The sequence below is a fragment of the Argiope bruennichi genome, chromosome 3, assembly GCF_947563725.1.
Source record: "Argiope bruennichi chromosome 3, qqArgBrue1.1, whole genome shotgun sequence".
Lineage (NCBI taxonomy): Eukaryota > Metazoa > Arthropoda > Arachnida > Araneae > Araneidae > Argiope > Argiope bruennichi.
The window spans coordinates 43,837,598-43,853,998 of record NC_079153.1 but is presented as its reverse complement, the minus strand read 5'-3'; the positions used below and the strand labels follow the sequence as shown (position 1 = coordinate 43,853,998).

The 16,401-nt window shown below is 26.5% G+C and overlaps 2 protein-coding genes across 2 annotated transcripts in view; one reads left to right on the top strand and one right to left on the bottom strand.

Annotated features, from left to right (window-relative positions):
- LOC129963117 (SUN domain-containing ossification factor-like) overlaps positions 1-15,012 on the top strand; it is a 56,365-nt gene extending 41,353 nt beyond the window's left edge. Inside the window, exons 5-16 of the mRNA XM_056077198.1 lie at positions 417-521; positions 1,762-2,090; positions 3,560-3,786; positions 4,621-4,794; positions 5,990-6,137; positions 8,321-8,434; positions 8,522-8,582; positions 8,876-10,019; positions 10,142-10,246; positions 11,261-11,495; positions 13,883-13,938; positions 14,076-15,012. Coding sequence (XP_055933173.1) covers positions 417-521; positions 1,762-2,090; positions 3,560-3,786; positions 4,621-4,794; positions 5,990-6,137; positions 8,321-8,434; positions 8,522-8,582; positions 8,876-10,019; positions 10,142-10,246; positions 11,261-11,495; positions 13,883-13,938; positions 14,076-14,450 — 3,073 coding nt within the window. The 3' untranslated portion in view covers positions 14,451-15,012. The remainder of the gene's footprint in view (positions 1-416; positions 522-1,761; positions 2,091-3,559; positions 3,787-4,620; positions 4,795-5,989; positions 6,138-8,320; positions 8,435-8,521; positions 8,583-8,875; positions 10,020-10,141; positions 10,247-11,260; positions 11,496-13,882; positions 13,939-14,075) is intronic.
- Positions 15,013-15,191: 179 nt separating this feature from the next.
- LOC129963116 (centrosome-associated protein 350-like) overlaps positions 15,192-16,401 on the bottom strand; it is a 69,319-nt gene continuing 68,109 nt past the window's right edge. Inside the window, exon 38 of the mRNA XM_056077195.1 lies at positions 15,192-16,074. Coding sequence (XP_055933170.1) covers positions 16,061-16,074 — 14 coding nt within the window. The 3' untranslated portion in view covers positions 15,192-16,060. The remainder of the gene's footprint in view (positions 16,075-16,401) is intronic.

Here is a 16,401-nt window from a genome sequence, read left to right as displayed (position 1 = left end):
TGTTTGATGATTTGTTATTTCTTTTGTTATAATACTGTTCAGTAACTTTTATCTTATTGATACTTAGGGTGTTAGAAAATTCCTTATTTTCTAATCACAGTCACATTTTTTGTTAATCTAATCTCTTCAGAATATCATTAAAATTCAATCAATAGTTTTATTTTAATATCACAATTAATTATCTGAAACATTTGATAATACATGTGCTGTGTAGAAAAATCAGTATAAATAGGTAAACAAATTCATAAACTTTCATAATAATTGTATTTTTACATAACATCAAGGTATGAAGAACATAGAGAACAATGCTTGAATATTGAGTTGTAATCATATTCTGTCAAAAATGTTTTATATTTTTATTCTCATATTGCTATATTCAATCAATTATATGAATTAAAATATCTTTATTTATATAGGCAAGCATTTGCAAATTTGGAAAGTAGTAGATTGAGCAACAAAGAAAATACAGAAGACATTTCAACAAGAAAAAGCCCAGAATTACTTGATAAGCCAAATTTTGAGTAAATTTTCATTTTTTCATCATTTTTACTAAATACATCAATAATATGAGATTAGTTATTGTATCATACGGAGTAAGCATATTTAAGCCATCCTACCCAAAAGCATTTTGTTAAATTGAATGATCAAATTTTCATGACAACATAGGCAGGGATTATGATCAAGTCCTAATGGCAATCAGCGATTCTGGTACAACCCATCCCTTTGGAAGTATGCTGTGTTATCTGCAAGAAGATACTCAGCCCCACACCATTATTTTATCCACCAAAATGGTACTAACCAACCACTATGTCGAAAGTTTCTCATTTCTATTTTTGAGATGCTGCTCAGTGGGTCATTATATGGATAAACATAAAAGTTCTTGTTTGACATAACTAAGAAGCTCGCATGTAATATGAAATATTGCATTTGATAGTTAAATTATTCAGAATCCATTCATACTTATTATATATTCATTTAATACATTGCATGAGTTTTGCTCTTTTGTGAATAATAGAACTAAAAAAAATCTTTTGATATGAAAATTTTTAGGCATTAGGAGGCAGGACTGCTCAATATATTGATTTTGATTTATTTTGCCCTGTATCTTACCTTTATTTTTGAAATACAAATTCATTCATAGAATAGCAAATGCTTTTTATAATTATTTACTTAATGCTTTCAACTATATTAAAAATATGGCCAGGAACCCTTTTATGTTTAATATGAAAACAATTTTATTGAAATACGAATTTGAGTTAATTATTATTTATGATAATAAAAGATACTTAACAATTAAAAAAATATATGCATTTGGAAAGCATGATGACATTTACTATTTGAGATAAATTTCTTAATCCTATATGCGTGAAATGCTTATTATAATATTTGAGTTTTATCGGATGTTTTTTTCCTTCTGAGAGTGTTTTTAATTCCTTTTTTCAGTGCCAAATTTTATGTGATTAAACACTTTTTTTTAATGTTATTTTAAAAATCTTTTTTTTATGTACCCAGTATTATTGAAATTATTTCTTTTCTGATTTTGATCATTGTTTTCATAATCAAATAATTTTTTTATGCAAAAAAAAGTTAATATATATTTGAATGACTTTTGATTGGGCATTCTTTATCTTAGAATTTTACATTATTATATATTTTTGTTGGCATTCTTTCTTATGGTCTGTACTTTAATGAAAATCTTATTTTATAAAATTTTAAGAAAATTGTGCTCGAGATTTTTAATGATGTAAGTAATAATTTCAGATATACTACAATGCCAACAGTAAACAAACCTGAATTAATTAAACCTTCACAAGCAGCTTCTAATGCAGAACCAACATTAATTAAGAAACCAGTACCAAAAGTTGAGAAATCTATAGATTCTATATCGCCTCCTGCTGCACCAGAAGTTGTACAAGGTGAAAATGCTGGAAAGAATGAAGAAACTATTAAATTACCTCATCAAATTCCTGTTGTGTCTGAATTTGAAAAACGTTCATCAGAAGAAAGTATTCACCAACAACCTCATTATGATGGTATGCCATCCTTTGATGAATGGAAAAAAATGATGTTAGCTGAGCAGCAGAAAGGAGGTAATTTTTAATATTTACATCTAAAAAAGTGTAAAAACTTGTTTTGTATCCACATTTTGGTATTTGTCGATTTTAATGGCTACTAAAACGTGTCAAGAAAAACTTTCACCAAATTATAAAAATATACTCAAATGAATATATATATATATATATATCAGATCAGAGAATCGTTCGTATTCTGTCAATTGAAATCGCCAAATTGGCAAAATATTTCCTTGGTGCTTTTTGGTTGCCATTACAACCAATGAGTACTCACATTTTATATATATATTTTATAGGAAGTAATGGAGCCTTGTTTAAAAATTGTAAAAAGATATTTAATTAAATAGTTATTATTATTAAGAAAATCTGAAATAATATAACAGAAGGTAATTTCCTTGCATATTTTTGAAAAAATATTTTATGCTTTGTTTGAATTGCTTGCTTTCATGATTTTCCTCTTTTATATAACCTTACATGATATTGAAACCATATTTTTGGAAGTCTTTTTGCTAATTATATAGATACCATTTTTGAAAGTAATTAAAAATAATTGTTAATTTTATAAGGAACTAATTTTTTATCTGTTTTCTTTCTCTGTTTTTACAGAAGCCATTGTTAAAAATGCAAAAGCAACAATTTATTTACTATAATTTTATCTAGAGAATTCCATTTTTTGCTATTTAATGTAATTTTATAAATGCCTTTTTTTTTTTTAAGTCAGGCTTCGAATCATAAAATTTACAAATTTGGATTTTAACTAAAAATTTCATGAAAACAACAAATTTCCATCAAAGTTGGCTATTTTTTTCCCTTTCTACTCAGATTTCATAGCCCTTCCCTTTCTTTCCTCATTCAAAAAAATGTTAACAGTTCTGTCAAATCACTGTTTAAAATTAATTTCTGAATTCAAAGAATACATGGATACCACTTTAATACCACTCGTGTTAAATTTAATGGGAAACTAATCATTATAATAAAATACTCTTCATTAGCATTGGCTATAAACTTCAATATATATATATTCACTCATTTATCTCTTGTTTAAGCTAATATGTAAATAAATCATTATTGATAAGTTTTGGTTGCTTTTATTATGAACCGGTTTTTCTATAGGGATTAGTAAATTAAGAATTTGTGCCATATTACTTGTTGTATTTCAGTTTTGTAGAGAAAAAAAATATTAGAGCATTTTATATATATATATATATATATATATATATATATATATATATATATATATATATATATATTTAGAGCATAGTTACCTAACAAATCACAACATGATTTTTATTTCCTTAGTATATTGACATTTATGAAATTTGGTGCAAATCCTAAAACAATTGAAGAGATGGTTACAATGTGCTTCTTTTGAACTTCATAGCTTATTGGCAAACTTATAACTATTAATGAAACAAAAAACATATAATTTTATGCAAATAACTATTTGATAATGATACGAAAGTTATTTTAAATGTGCCTTCTTTCAGGTCAAAAAGTGCCTTCACCTACACCACCAGGCAAAAAAATTTCTAGTCAAAAGCGGCGGCGTAATTATTCTTCTTATGAATGTGGTGCCAAAATTGTTGCCTCTAATGCAGAAGCTGAAGGAACAAGTCGTATTTTGAATGAATTAGTGGATGAATATATGTTGAATCCATGTAAAGCAAAAATATGGTTCGTTATTGAATTATGTGAAACTGTTCAAGCTACCCAAGTAAATAAAACATTTTAATTTTTATATATATTTTTATTAATTTATGCATACTTTCCATACTTCTTTACCTATGAACATTTTTTTGAAATGCAAGGCATACTGATATTAATCATCATATTAAAACTGAAAAATTCTGGCATTTTTAATTTTTATATTTTGTATAACTTGACACATTTCAAAAAGTTATTCATTATTATGAATAGACAAGAATTGAGATTTTATTTTTTACCTCTTTTTTTATTTTTATTTTTACAATTTTTTATTGAAAATTAATAATTATTTATTAATATTACTTTTTTTATTATAAGTAATTTGATGCACGATTTCCTAAGCAATTTTTTTGTTGTTGTTATCTCTCTCATATTTGTCTCAAATAAATCTAGATGTTTCTTAATAATTTGTGCAATCTTTGTATTCAATTTTTTAAATGAAATTTTGAACTTTTAGTATAATTTTGTAGTCTTAATGATTTTTATCAGTAATAATATTGCATTTAGAATTAGAATGTTTCTGCATTTTTAATTTCTGAAATAATGAAATAGCTATAAATTATTGTTGTCAAAATACTTAAGTATATGCGTGAGGTTTAGATCCTCCAAATTCTACTTAATTCTAGAATGTATTGTATTTTCTAATTTCTTTCAACATGCAATTATTAAGGCAGCAAGGGAACAGTTATAAATTAAGTATGTAATGAATTATATTTGTCCATTTATAATTTTTTGTAGTTAATTATTATTGTTTTGAAATTATCAGTTTGAATTGATTTTGATTTGTTTATAAGTTAGATGTGAAGCAAAGTTTTAAAATTGTTTCAATTTCTTAATTTTTCAGATTGAATTAGCAAATTTTGAGTTGTTCTCTTCGTGCCCAAAAGAATTTGCTGTGTATTCTAGTGACAACTTTCCAACTCGAGATTGGGTTCTTTTGGGTACTTTCACTGCTGCAGAGCAAAGGGTTCTGCAGAGTTTTGAATTGAAGCAAGAAGGTTTTGGAAAATTTATCAAAGTAAATATGCATATCTTTTTTGATCCTGTGACTTTTTATAGTTGTTCATAGTGCTTTAATTTTTATATTCTATTAATGATTATTTATTGTTGATACAATTATATAGTACATTCCGAGTATCCAGTTTGCAACTATCCTGCTTCTGATTAATATTTTTATTGTAATTAAATAAGGAAGGCAAGGCATGGCATGGCATCTGCAACATTGCCAAAAGCTGTGGAAGTGGGTGAAGAAGTTTGAGCTGCTGTGATCTTCTTACATGTCGTGTGCAACATACAAGTTATGACAGGAAAAAAACAGCCTTCTGCTCGTTGTTCTTCTATGATTTACCAGGCTGCATTTACATTTTATATGGCTTGAGTTAAATAGAGGGTTTAATGCTCAATAATAAAAGAGAAAATATGTATTATAGCAGTGAGTTTTGGTATAAAAACTTTGTTTTCTAGTATTGTGGAAAAGAAATAAGTTCTTAGAATTCCAGCTTATCTGTTTTTTGTTATCCCACCTGCCCTTTTGTCACATTAGGCTTGGAAGTGTAATGTATATTGATGAATTTAGTTGAATTAATTCCCATTTAAAAGCTACAAAATGCTTATTATGGGTCAGACCTTATATTTTCCTATTTTGTCGAGGATTTGGAAAGGATCTATTTTACTCCTATAGTGTATCAAGTTTTTTTGTTCTGCAATTTCATTTTTAAAACTTAATATAGATATTAGCTTCATATATAATAAAGTTAAATCACACACAAATTATAAACTTTTTTTATTCTTTATTGAAATTATTCAGTACTATTTCTAGTGATATTATTTAATGCTGAGAATTGGATTTTTTTAACAATTTTTTTTGTTTGGAGTTTCTTAACTTTTAAGTGTTCTAAAATTTGGATATTGTTTCTTTACGCAGTACATTATTTTTTAAAGGGGGAGGGGATCTTTCTAAGTTCAACGATAAAATTATTTTGGATATGAAGCAACGTATTCTTTTTTACCTATTTTTTCTCCCATTTTATCAGTTATGAAGAGTTTATCACAGACTAAGAACTATAAATTATTTAATAAAGTGCAAAAAAATATTACCTGATGTTACTTTTTACATATTATGCTTTTTACATTATGCTTGAAGAGTTATTCTTACTTTCCATAAATCTGTGCTTATATTGAATACTTAATTTGTTTATGCTTTCATTCTGTAGATTGAATTATTAAGTTACTATGGAAAGGAGCATTATTGTCCATTGAGTGTTGTTCGAATATTTGGGACATCTATGGTTGATGAATACGAAGAGATGGAAACATTAGCTAGTCATGCAGATATGTCTGAAGATGATCTGGACCGATTAGGTATGTATAGTGGTAACTCTTTTGCAGAATTACTGCAAATTTTATATGTAAATAGTTTTTCTTAGCAGATTTAAAAATTATTATTGGTATTTTACACACAGTGTTATATTTACAAAATAAACCGTTTGTCCTGTAAAGTGCTATGTACATGCATGTTGTTCTAAGTAAAATGCAAGCATTAGATTTAAATTGAAGTGAATGGTAATGTTTAGTTCATTTTTCTTGTGATTTTTTTTTGTATCTTATAGTTATTAGTATTGTTCTTAATAAGTTTGTTATGAAATTCTTTTATCTTTATTTCAAAATAATTATGTAAAATTTTGATTAGTACTATTTGAAATGTGTTTGACATCTATTTACTTTGCTGGATTACAATAATGCCTTTTACAATAGTATTTTTTATTACATGAATATATTTGGTATAATATTACATAAAAATAATTAGAATTTTTTAGTATGCTTTTTTAGGGAAATAAAAATGTTTTTGTACATATAAATATGCAGTTACATCTTGTTGTTTGTTATACTTAACCCCTTTGGGATGAACAAAGCATATTTGTAATTGCATTAGATTGAATCACCACAGAAGCACCCAGTGGCTTTATTGATGCATGGGTGTACCAGGCATTTGGAAGGAAATGCTTTATTAATGATATTATTAATTAGATTGTATTATTAATTTATATCTCTTTCAAAGAATAATTGTTCCATATATTAGTATATCTGTCTTTAAGAACAGATTGAAGTTGCACAAGTGTCTGTGAATCATTGGATTTTTGCTGAAACAAGTTTTTGCTAATATACAGAGAAACATATGCTCATTTTGAAGTATCTGTTATAATTTATACCCTCTTTTGAGATAGGGTTTTATTCTTGTAAGATTTTTATTTCTCCATTTCATTCTTGCTGTCATAACTAAAAATCCACTTCTCTTTCATGGTAGTGGGGTGTATACATAAATATATGAGTGATCAATCTACAAATTTTTCAAATGATAGTAACAAAACATTAAATTATTTGTAGTAAAATAGATGATTGAAAACCTAAAAGATACATAGTCTGTTTTATTGTCTCTATCTACACTAATATGCATTTAAGATTCTTCAGACTGTTTTGAAGAATTAATTATTACTTAATTATTACAATTTGCATGAAATATTTTTAGTTTTAAATGTAAATATTTTTTCCTTTGCTTTTATATCCTGCATCAATAATCTGGTACTACTGGAAGTACTGTAGTTATGGTAAAATATACTATATGTATCTTTTTTAGTGTTTAAAAAAATCTAATATTTTACTTAAATTTTTAAATTATGTTTGATATATATCTATTATAAAATATTTTTTAAAAATTCATTTCTATGAAAAGAATATTTATTACAAATAAATATGTACATCTTTATAAAAGATAGTTCATATTTTGTTCAGCAGCAAAAAATACTCCTGACTGTGGAGCCAGTAGGCATTTGCCAGATCTTGTCCACTTTTTTCCACTTGCCTCCATCCTCAAGGGGTTAAAAGCTTATTTATTAAAGTATCTTTATTTATTACATTTAGTGAAGTCTGTAATGATACTCTGCTTATTCACTGCTCTCATTACACCCATGTGTGAAAGCAATAATGAATGTCTCTTTATGTATATTCATTAAAATTCTTTCAGTACTGATTTTCTTACTTCACAGTAATCTGAGTTTTGGAGTTTTAACCATAATTTAAAAGAAATTTTTTCAGAAATTTGTGCTTTAAATTATATCCAGTATTAATAAATTGGATTTCTACCGTTTTTTATACTTAAGCTATTTGTTTTGCAGGCACTTTCCTTCTTTCTCCATTTTTTTTTTTTGTATAAGGTCCTAAAATTTTGTATTAATAAAATATATTTAAAGACTTATTAACCATATTAAATTGTATCAAAAAATTAATTTGCTATTTATCTTGCATAATATTAAAAAATTACAATAATGCTGTATTTAAAAACAATTAAGGCAGTAGTATCAAAATTAAATTGTAATTTTAAATTACCATGTATGTTAGATCCAAATATTTGAGCTTTTAACATGCATTATAAACTTACATCCCTTAGTTCAATAAAAAAAGTGACTTGAAGTGTATAAACTTAAGTTCAATAAAAAAAAGTGTGTATTGATTATAATTTTTTCTTTCTTTCTGAATTTTCTATTTAGACATTTCTTTAGAAGATAAAAAATCAACTAATATATTTGGTAGTGCTACTGATGCTGTTATCAATATTGTAAAGAAAGCAGCTCAGGCATTAGGACAACATCAACCAGCAGAAGGTAAATAACTCAAAAGTATTTATTTTTGAAGTTTCAGTGTTAAGATTAAATATCCTTTTGTTGACAAATATTTTGTTTGCTTCTTAGATGGACAAAGCAATGAAACCATTCCAGATCAACAGAATATCTCTAAAACGAAGTTGTGCAAGTATGCATTAAAATTTTTCAGCTGTTATTTCTTAATATATGTAATGTATTCATAAGAAATATTAGAGAAATTTTTTATAGAAATTATGCTAAATAATTCAATTTATCTAAAAGGGAAGGGGGAGGTACTTCAAAAATATGCTAAGAAGTTTTCGGAATTACTTGAAAGCAGTGCTTTTTGAAAGAGAATGATGTTTTTTTAAATATTAATTTATTATTGAAACAGCATTTTGATATGATTTATTAAAAATTAATCTAATTTAAATTTTTTTTCTTTTCTTTTTTTTTAAATAGCATTATAGAAAATACTGAAACATGTGAAGACATTCCATTAACTACTGAAAAAGATGGTTCATCACCTCTGCATAATTTTTCTTTTGCACCAAGCACGATGCACAAATCTATGTTTCGCCTTTTGCATCGCTGCGACCAGTGTGTTTCTTCACGTATACGTTACTACTCCTCAGCTCAGCCGCATTGCCGATTCTTCCAAGCCGCTTTTGGACCAGTGGTTTTCCAAAGTCTGTGTGACTGGCTTAAAGAGCATCCTCTTGTTTTTGCGCATGAATCATCTGCACACACCAAAAAAGATTCTTCTGAAATTGATCCTTTAACACCATCTCCTACCAAGAGTCCTCCTCCTCAAATATTGGTTATTCCACCAGAAAATGATTCCCCCATAAAAAAGTTGCTGGTCAACACCAGTCACTCTGTTGTAAGCTCTTTAAGTAAAAGTGATGTAATCAATGCAACACAAACAGTTTCAAACGATGATGATGCATCTTCAACATTTTCTGATACAATTCAGTTGGAACCATCTATTCAGCACACACATGAACAGACAGTTCATACAGTTGCATTAAATGACACTAAGAAAATATTCACTTTTGTTGAATCAAGTGAAACAGTTCTGCCCTCTGTTGAATCAATTACTGAATTACCTAGGAAATCTATCATTATACAAGAAGATACTAATTTATCACTAGATACTATTATTGCAGAAACTGTGCCTGCTGATGTTAGTGTGACAGATTCATCTGTTGTTAGTGATGTTCTCACAGATGCTGATGAAGAACAAATGAAAGAATTCATGTTGGATCCATCTTCTGTGACTTCTGATGATCTTACTTTGTCAGATATTGTGGTTTCAACTGATTTGCCAAAATTCAATGAAGAAAAATTGTCAGAAATGCGAGCAGAAATACAAGGGAAACTAGAACCAGTTACTGTATCGGGTGTCCCAACAACTGGCCAGAAAGAATCAGTTTTTATGCGCATGAGCAATCGTATAAAATCTCTTGAACTTAATATGTCTCTTAGTAGTCAGTATCTGCAAGAGTTAAGTCAACGGTATCGACGCCAAATGGAAGATATGCAGCGTGCATTCAATCGTACCATCGGAACTCTAAATGACACAGCTAGAAAGGCGGCTGAAAGGGTAAATATTTATTGTTGAGAATTGTAATATTTTGAGCATTCTTTGTGTATGAATGTATCTCTAGTTAAACATTGCTCTAGTCTTTGAAAAGGTTACATTATTATAATTATTATTATTTTTAGGATTTAAAACAGCAAGATATTTTGAATGCTTTACAGTTGCAAGTTTCAAATCTCACTCAAACTGTACAGATTTTAATGAATGAGCGATCTTCTGTTTTCCGACAAGTAAGTAAAGAAACAATAAATTAGTCTTTTATTTATCTCAAAACCGAAGTAAATTCGTTATGTAAAATTAATTAACAATTATTATCTGTTAAAAATGTATTTAAAATTTTTCATTCATTAATTTTTTTTATATAAATGTAATTTATTAGAATTAAAGCCAGTTGTAATTCTTATGTTCTAGAAAATTTTACACTCACTCTTCTATTCTGTTTTTTATCTCTTCTGTTTATATCTGTAATCCACTTTCTCTTTATGATCTGTTTTTGAATGACCCCATCTTCTTACCAAAAATAGATTTCAAAAAAAAAAAAAAAAAGTGCAAGCATTAATTAATTATGATTAAAAAAAAACTGGCCAAAGAATCTTGGTGAATAGGAAGATATCCTTTCAAATTTTAAAGAATTACTTTATGAGAGATTTCATAATCCCATATTATCTAAAGTTGTAAAGATTATGAATTTGTAGATATGCTCTTAATTAAACCATATATTACCTTGTGGCCAATTGTCCCAATGAAAGAACTTGGTATCAGACTGACTCGACTTCACATCAGACGCCTGTTTCACTTATAATCACCCTTTGTTTGATGTCAGGTTGATTTTACTGTCATTCATATTTTAACAGAATGTCTCGTTTTTAACTGCCATAGGTTATGTTATTTCAGAGCTTCAACTTTAAACATGCATGACATGGTAGGAGAACATCATCATCTGAACATTTTAAAAAAAGAAATTGGATTTTTGCATCTTATCTAATTTTATTTATTTCTTTTAAATTGATTGATTTTAATTTTTTATTACTTTGTTGCTTGACATTTAGAGTACAGCAACTTCTCTACATGTTATATTCAAGTTTTTAATATTTGCAATGCAATTTTTACATATGTTTGGTGCAGTATGTCCAGATTTGGCTCTTATGCCATAAACTTCAAACTCAAATCTGTAGATATGCATTTATGACAATTTTTTTTTTATAAAAGGATGTGCATTGGAAATAAGTACATTTTTTTTCTAGATGATCGAAACTCATGTTTGTCTCATGGTTATTGAAGCCATCATAATGATCACAATTATGTCATTGTGTGTGCGTCGTATCTCTTCATCTGCTGGTCAGGTACCTCATGTTCCGAGAGAAACCCAAGTGGCTTCTCCTCGCATAACTAAAAGGAGGAGTTCTGTTGATTCCATAACTCCTCCCGTGGCGAGAAAAGTGAAAAAGAGATCTGCTAGTGAAGAGGCATTAAATGCAGGTATATACAAGCACTATGATTTTTTGTTTGAAACAGTTATGTATAATATGTTGGGTTTGAGCAGACAGAAAAAAAAGTTTGAGATAATGAATAAAGAAATGACTCTGGATTCTAAATTATAGGTTAAAACTCAAAAAATTAAAGTTTTTGAAAATGAGTGCTTTTTTTGAAAATAATATTTGACATTATGTATTGCTTTAAATATTGTAGTATTATTAAAGAGCAGCATTATAAAAAACATTATTTAAAATTTTTAATTATGTGAATGAATTAATAACAACAAAATAGGACTTAACTATTTTGTCCTAGAAAATTCAAAATTTAATGTAAAAATAGTTCTTTCTATGATAACTCGTGCAAAAATAGGATTTATATATACAATAGGACATGAATGATCTCCAGGATATATGTGTCCATTAATATAAAAGGGTTAAGAATAAAAATTGTGACTTTAAAAAAATCTATTAATTACCATGTTGATTGCCATGATGGTCACTGTTGACCAGAAGAGTCATATGAATTACATTGTGAGAAATTCAATGTGACTGCTAACATGTTAAATAATAAATTAAAGTAAAGATACAGAAATAGGAAAAATAAGTTGACATAAAGAATAAAGATAAACTGATGGAAAGATGATTTCATTGCATCTTTTTTTATAATTTTTGCAATAATTTATTTCATCTTGATAAACTGTAACAATATCTTTTGCCTTTGAAGTATTTTTGAAGGAGTTTTTAAGTTCATTTAAGTCTTAAATATTTGGTATGTAAGTTTGTTACATTAAGATAAATTCATTACAAATAGTGCATTTTTACCATCATTATATTTCATCTGTAAATGTAAATTATTTAGTGGCATAAATATATATGCTCTTCATTTTATAAATATGTAAATGTTAATTCTCAGTTTAGAAGAAAATTTATTATCAAAGAATATAAATTGCACACTTTTTGTAAATTTTAGAACTATTATAAAGAAATCTCTAATATAATGTTTACATATAATCACATTTATTTATAGATTTTGCGCAAGATAAAAATTCTATAAAAGAAGTCGAGCCTAACAGGAATGGTGAAAATAATTCTATTTTTTTGAGGGATTGAAGTGGTAGGTTAATTCTGTGAAATGAACATTTTAAAATTTTCACTTATTTATTGGGTAGCAGAAAATGTCAATAAGATCAAAACTAAAGCTTTGATAAACACATAACAATTAAATATTTCAAATTAAACAGTCTAAATCATATTAATTCTTAACATTTCATGCTGTCATTTTCAAAGTTCCTCAAAATAAGGAGCCAAATCTCAATGGGTAAGGTTTCTGTTTATTATTTTTGCACAAAGGCCATCTTGTAAATTTGGAAATAAATAGATTTTAAATGCTTATTAATTACATTTAATTAAATCTATAAATTATCAAGCTTGAAATATTTTTGAAGCAATTTAATGTAATTAAATATGGCTGTATGTGACTATATTTAAGGCTTTAATAATTCTGTCTAAAATCTGCAAATATAGATTTTTGTGATAAGTTTTCACTGCTTTAGTATATTTTTTATTATTTTAATAGAATAATAGCTTTAATTTTTAGAAACTTTTGACAAGAAAAGTAAAATCATTTTTTTATGAAAAAATAAAACTGTTTTATTTTTATTTGGATGATTAAGTAATGAACTTGAAATGTGTCTTACGTTTCTACTGTTCTTAAAAAAATTTTATAATTTGGAATGGGCGAGATAGAATTTGTTATAAAATTCTAAACCTTTGTGAAATATTCTATCTGAAGATATTTAAATTTAAGAATATGCATTCATTGGTAGCTATTTATTTTTTATGGAATTATTATTGATCAATAATGGAAAATATCTAATTCTTGTTGATACCTTAATATATTTTACTCAGAAAAGGCATTTAATTTCTTGATATTTTGAAGTTTTAAACATAAAATCGCTAAGTTTTAGTATCCAAAACCTTTTAAACATATACACTTAGAAAAAACAGAATTTTAAATATTAATCAATACCAAATGTCTTTTATGTGCAAACACATCTGGAGGATAGGGAGGTAAAAAGCAATACATCCCAAAAACAAAATACATTTTAAATAATTATGTGATTATAACTTTTGAACATTCTTTATTTGAAAGTTTAGTTAGTCACTTTACTTATCAAATTAATTTTTAAATAATTTACGAAAATTTTAAAAATATTGTAAAAGAAAAGAAATTCAAATTTTTATCAGTTGTTAATATTATTTACTACTTATTTTTAAGGAATTAATTCCATGAATCAGTGATAATCTTTATGAAAAAATCTGTTAAAAATTTTTAAAAATTTTTTTAACTTTTTACTATATATTCACATATATAAATTACTTTAATTGCAGGAGAAAACTTGTTAATAGTCGAACCTTTACCAGTATTCCTAGAGCCTATTTTAAAGGTAAGGTGTAATTTTTTTTTTATAAGTTAATGAAGTAGGCATGAAACTGAATTTTTATTTCCTTTACCAAATGAAATTGACAAAATACTGTATTTTTTTAAGCACAAAAGTTTAATTTTTTTCCTTTTTTTTTTCAGGCAAAAAAGAAAAACCGAAAACGCAGTAGAGTTCAGCGAAGTGCTTCAAATCCTTCTGTTCAATCGAGTAATGCAAGTTCTACTAGTCAGTGTATTGAAAAATCTTCTGAAGGAGGCATAATAAAAATGAATGGATCTAGGCAGCAAATGCATAGAAGAAGTTATGCTTGTGAAAACTGTAATCCCAATACTTGTACAGAAATTCGAACGTCTGAAAAAGATCGGAAAACAAACAAGACACCCTTTCAGAATCTAACAAATGGTACTATTTTAAGTTCACAAAAACTTCCGGTTAAAAACCAGAAAATAGAGAAAGGGAGAGATAGGTTTAGTATTATGAAATTTTTAAAATTTCAAAGAAGAGATTCTATCTAGTCTTTTTTTATTGTACTTATTTAAGTACTATTCCTTTTTTTTTTTTTTTTTAATGCTCCCTGTGTCCATCTTGGGTGCTGTTTTTTATGATGGCTAGTTTGTTAATCTGATTTATGCATGTTTCTTTGTAAATTTTGTCATGGAATCTTTACTATTATTATTTGTGCTCATATTTATTTGTACTTTTCATTTGTTTTGTGGAGTAATTTTCCACAACTAAGCATTTATGCAAATATTCATTTTAATGTGTTTTAAAATTTTCAATAACAGTTAAAAGCTGATTTTAAACTAGTTTTATTTTATGAAATTCTATTTATACATATTACAAAATAGCAGTTTGTGTTGTTTTTTAGGGACCAAGAATTATGATTTAATGTCAAATTAAGAACAAAATTTGAATTTAAAACTTGTTATTGGGCATGTGTACTTTAGTCTCATTTACTAGTCTGTTTTTCTTTGGAAAAAAAGACTTTCTTTCTTTCTTTTGAAACATTAACAAGAAATTGTAAATATGGGACTCAATCTCTGAATGGATGATGAAAATAAAGTATTTCATAAAGAATTTTTTTTATTTCACTGAGTCAACATTAACATGTATAATTTAGAATTAAAATTATAACTGCACTTCATAGACATATTTTATAATGCATTGAATCACTCTTTTGTATTACAGTAATGAAAATCCTATTTTTTAATGGATTTAATTTAAGGAACTGTGCTAATTTAGCATTACTATTCCCTTTATTATGAACAAATTCACAATTATAAATCAGTGTTTTGAAATTTATTTGCTAGAGCTGTGAGTAACTTTAATATTTAAAAAATATTCAGCATATAGCAAATTCTGTTTCATTCTTCAATTAATCTTCTACAGATAAAAAGCTTCACATTGAATACAAAACTATGTTTTAACTATTTGGCAACCAGCTAATATACTAAGAAGAGTAAATGTATATAATTTCAAATGAATCTATCGAACAGGAAAAATGAATATCAAATCATGCATAAAAATATTTTTATTTAATATCTGAATGGTTATTTTTTAAAGAAATTAATTTTTTATTTTCCTATTCTGTATCAATATCATAAACGGGATAAAAATATTTAGCGTTTGATAGATTGAGAATTGTGGAAAATCAAGGGGGAAAAAAAAGTGGGATGACAAATTTTAAGATGTAAAACTAATTTTTCTATGATAATAGAACATTTTGCTTAATAAAAATTTTAAATCTTTGGAGAATTAACAATGAGCACAAGCTATACAAAGCTTTTGCTTATTATTTATTGGTCCCATAACATCATTCTTCATTTCTTTCCCCCACATGAATTTACATTTCATTACTCAAATACTGTCAATGCAGTTTATTGTGCAGGTTTGTGACGTTGGTTTCCATGATGATGGATATATGCAAAATACATCTGTATAATATTTACATCTAATTTATGAAGATCTCCCAGTTGCCTTAAAAATCACCATAATTAAGGGTCCAGTCATACCAAATCCAACATGAAATATTTAAAATCCTATGTACAATTGACTTCCTTCTTTTCTTTTCAAGTTGAAGATGATTGGCAGCTTAGGCTTCCTTTTTTAAAACCTCTGCAAAATTCTATGTCATATTACCTGAAATGAAATTTTTGTATATTTTTAATAGGAACAATTAATATTTTCTAAAATTATGAAATTATTTATAATTGGATATCAAAAGTAAATTATTAATAAACTATAATAGAATGAAACATTAATTTTCTTCTCTATGTAACAAATGAGTAGTTAGCCGCTATGCATGCAGTTTTGTATACATTTATCTATTCTATATATGCACAAAAAAAAACATGGCACAATAAATGTTTTTTTTTTATATGAAATTTCTTAAGAGGTTTTAGGACTTTCAATCCTAATTAATACTTCATTATTTAATATGAAAAGATCTTCGGTAAATGAATATTT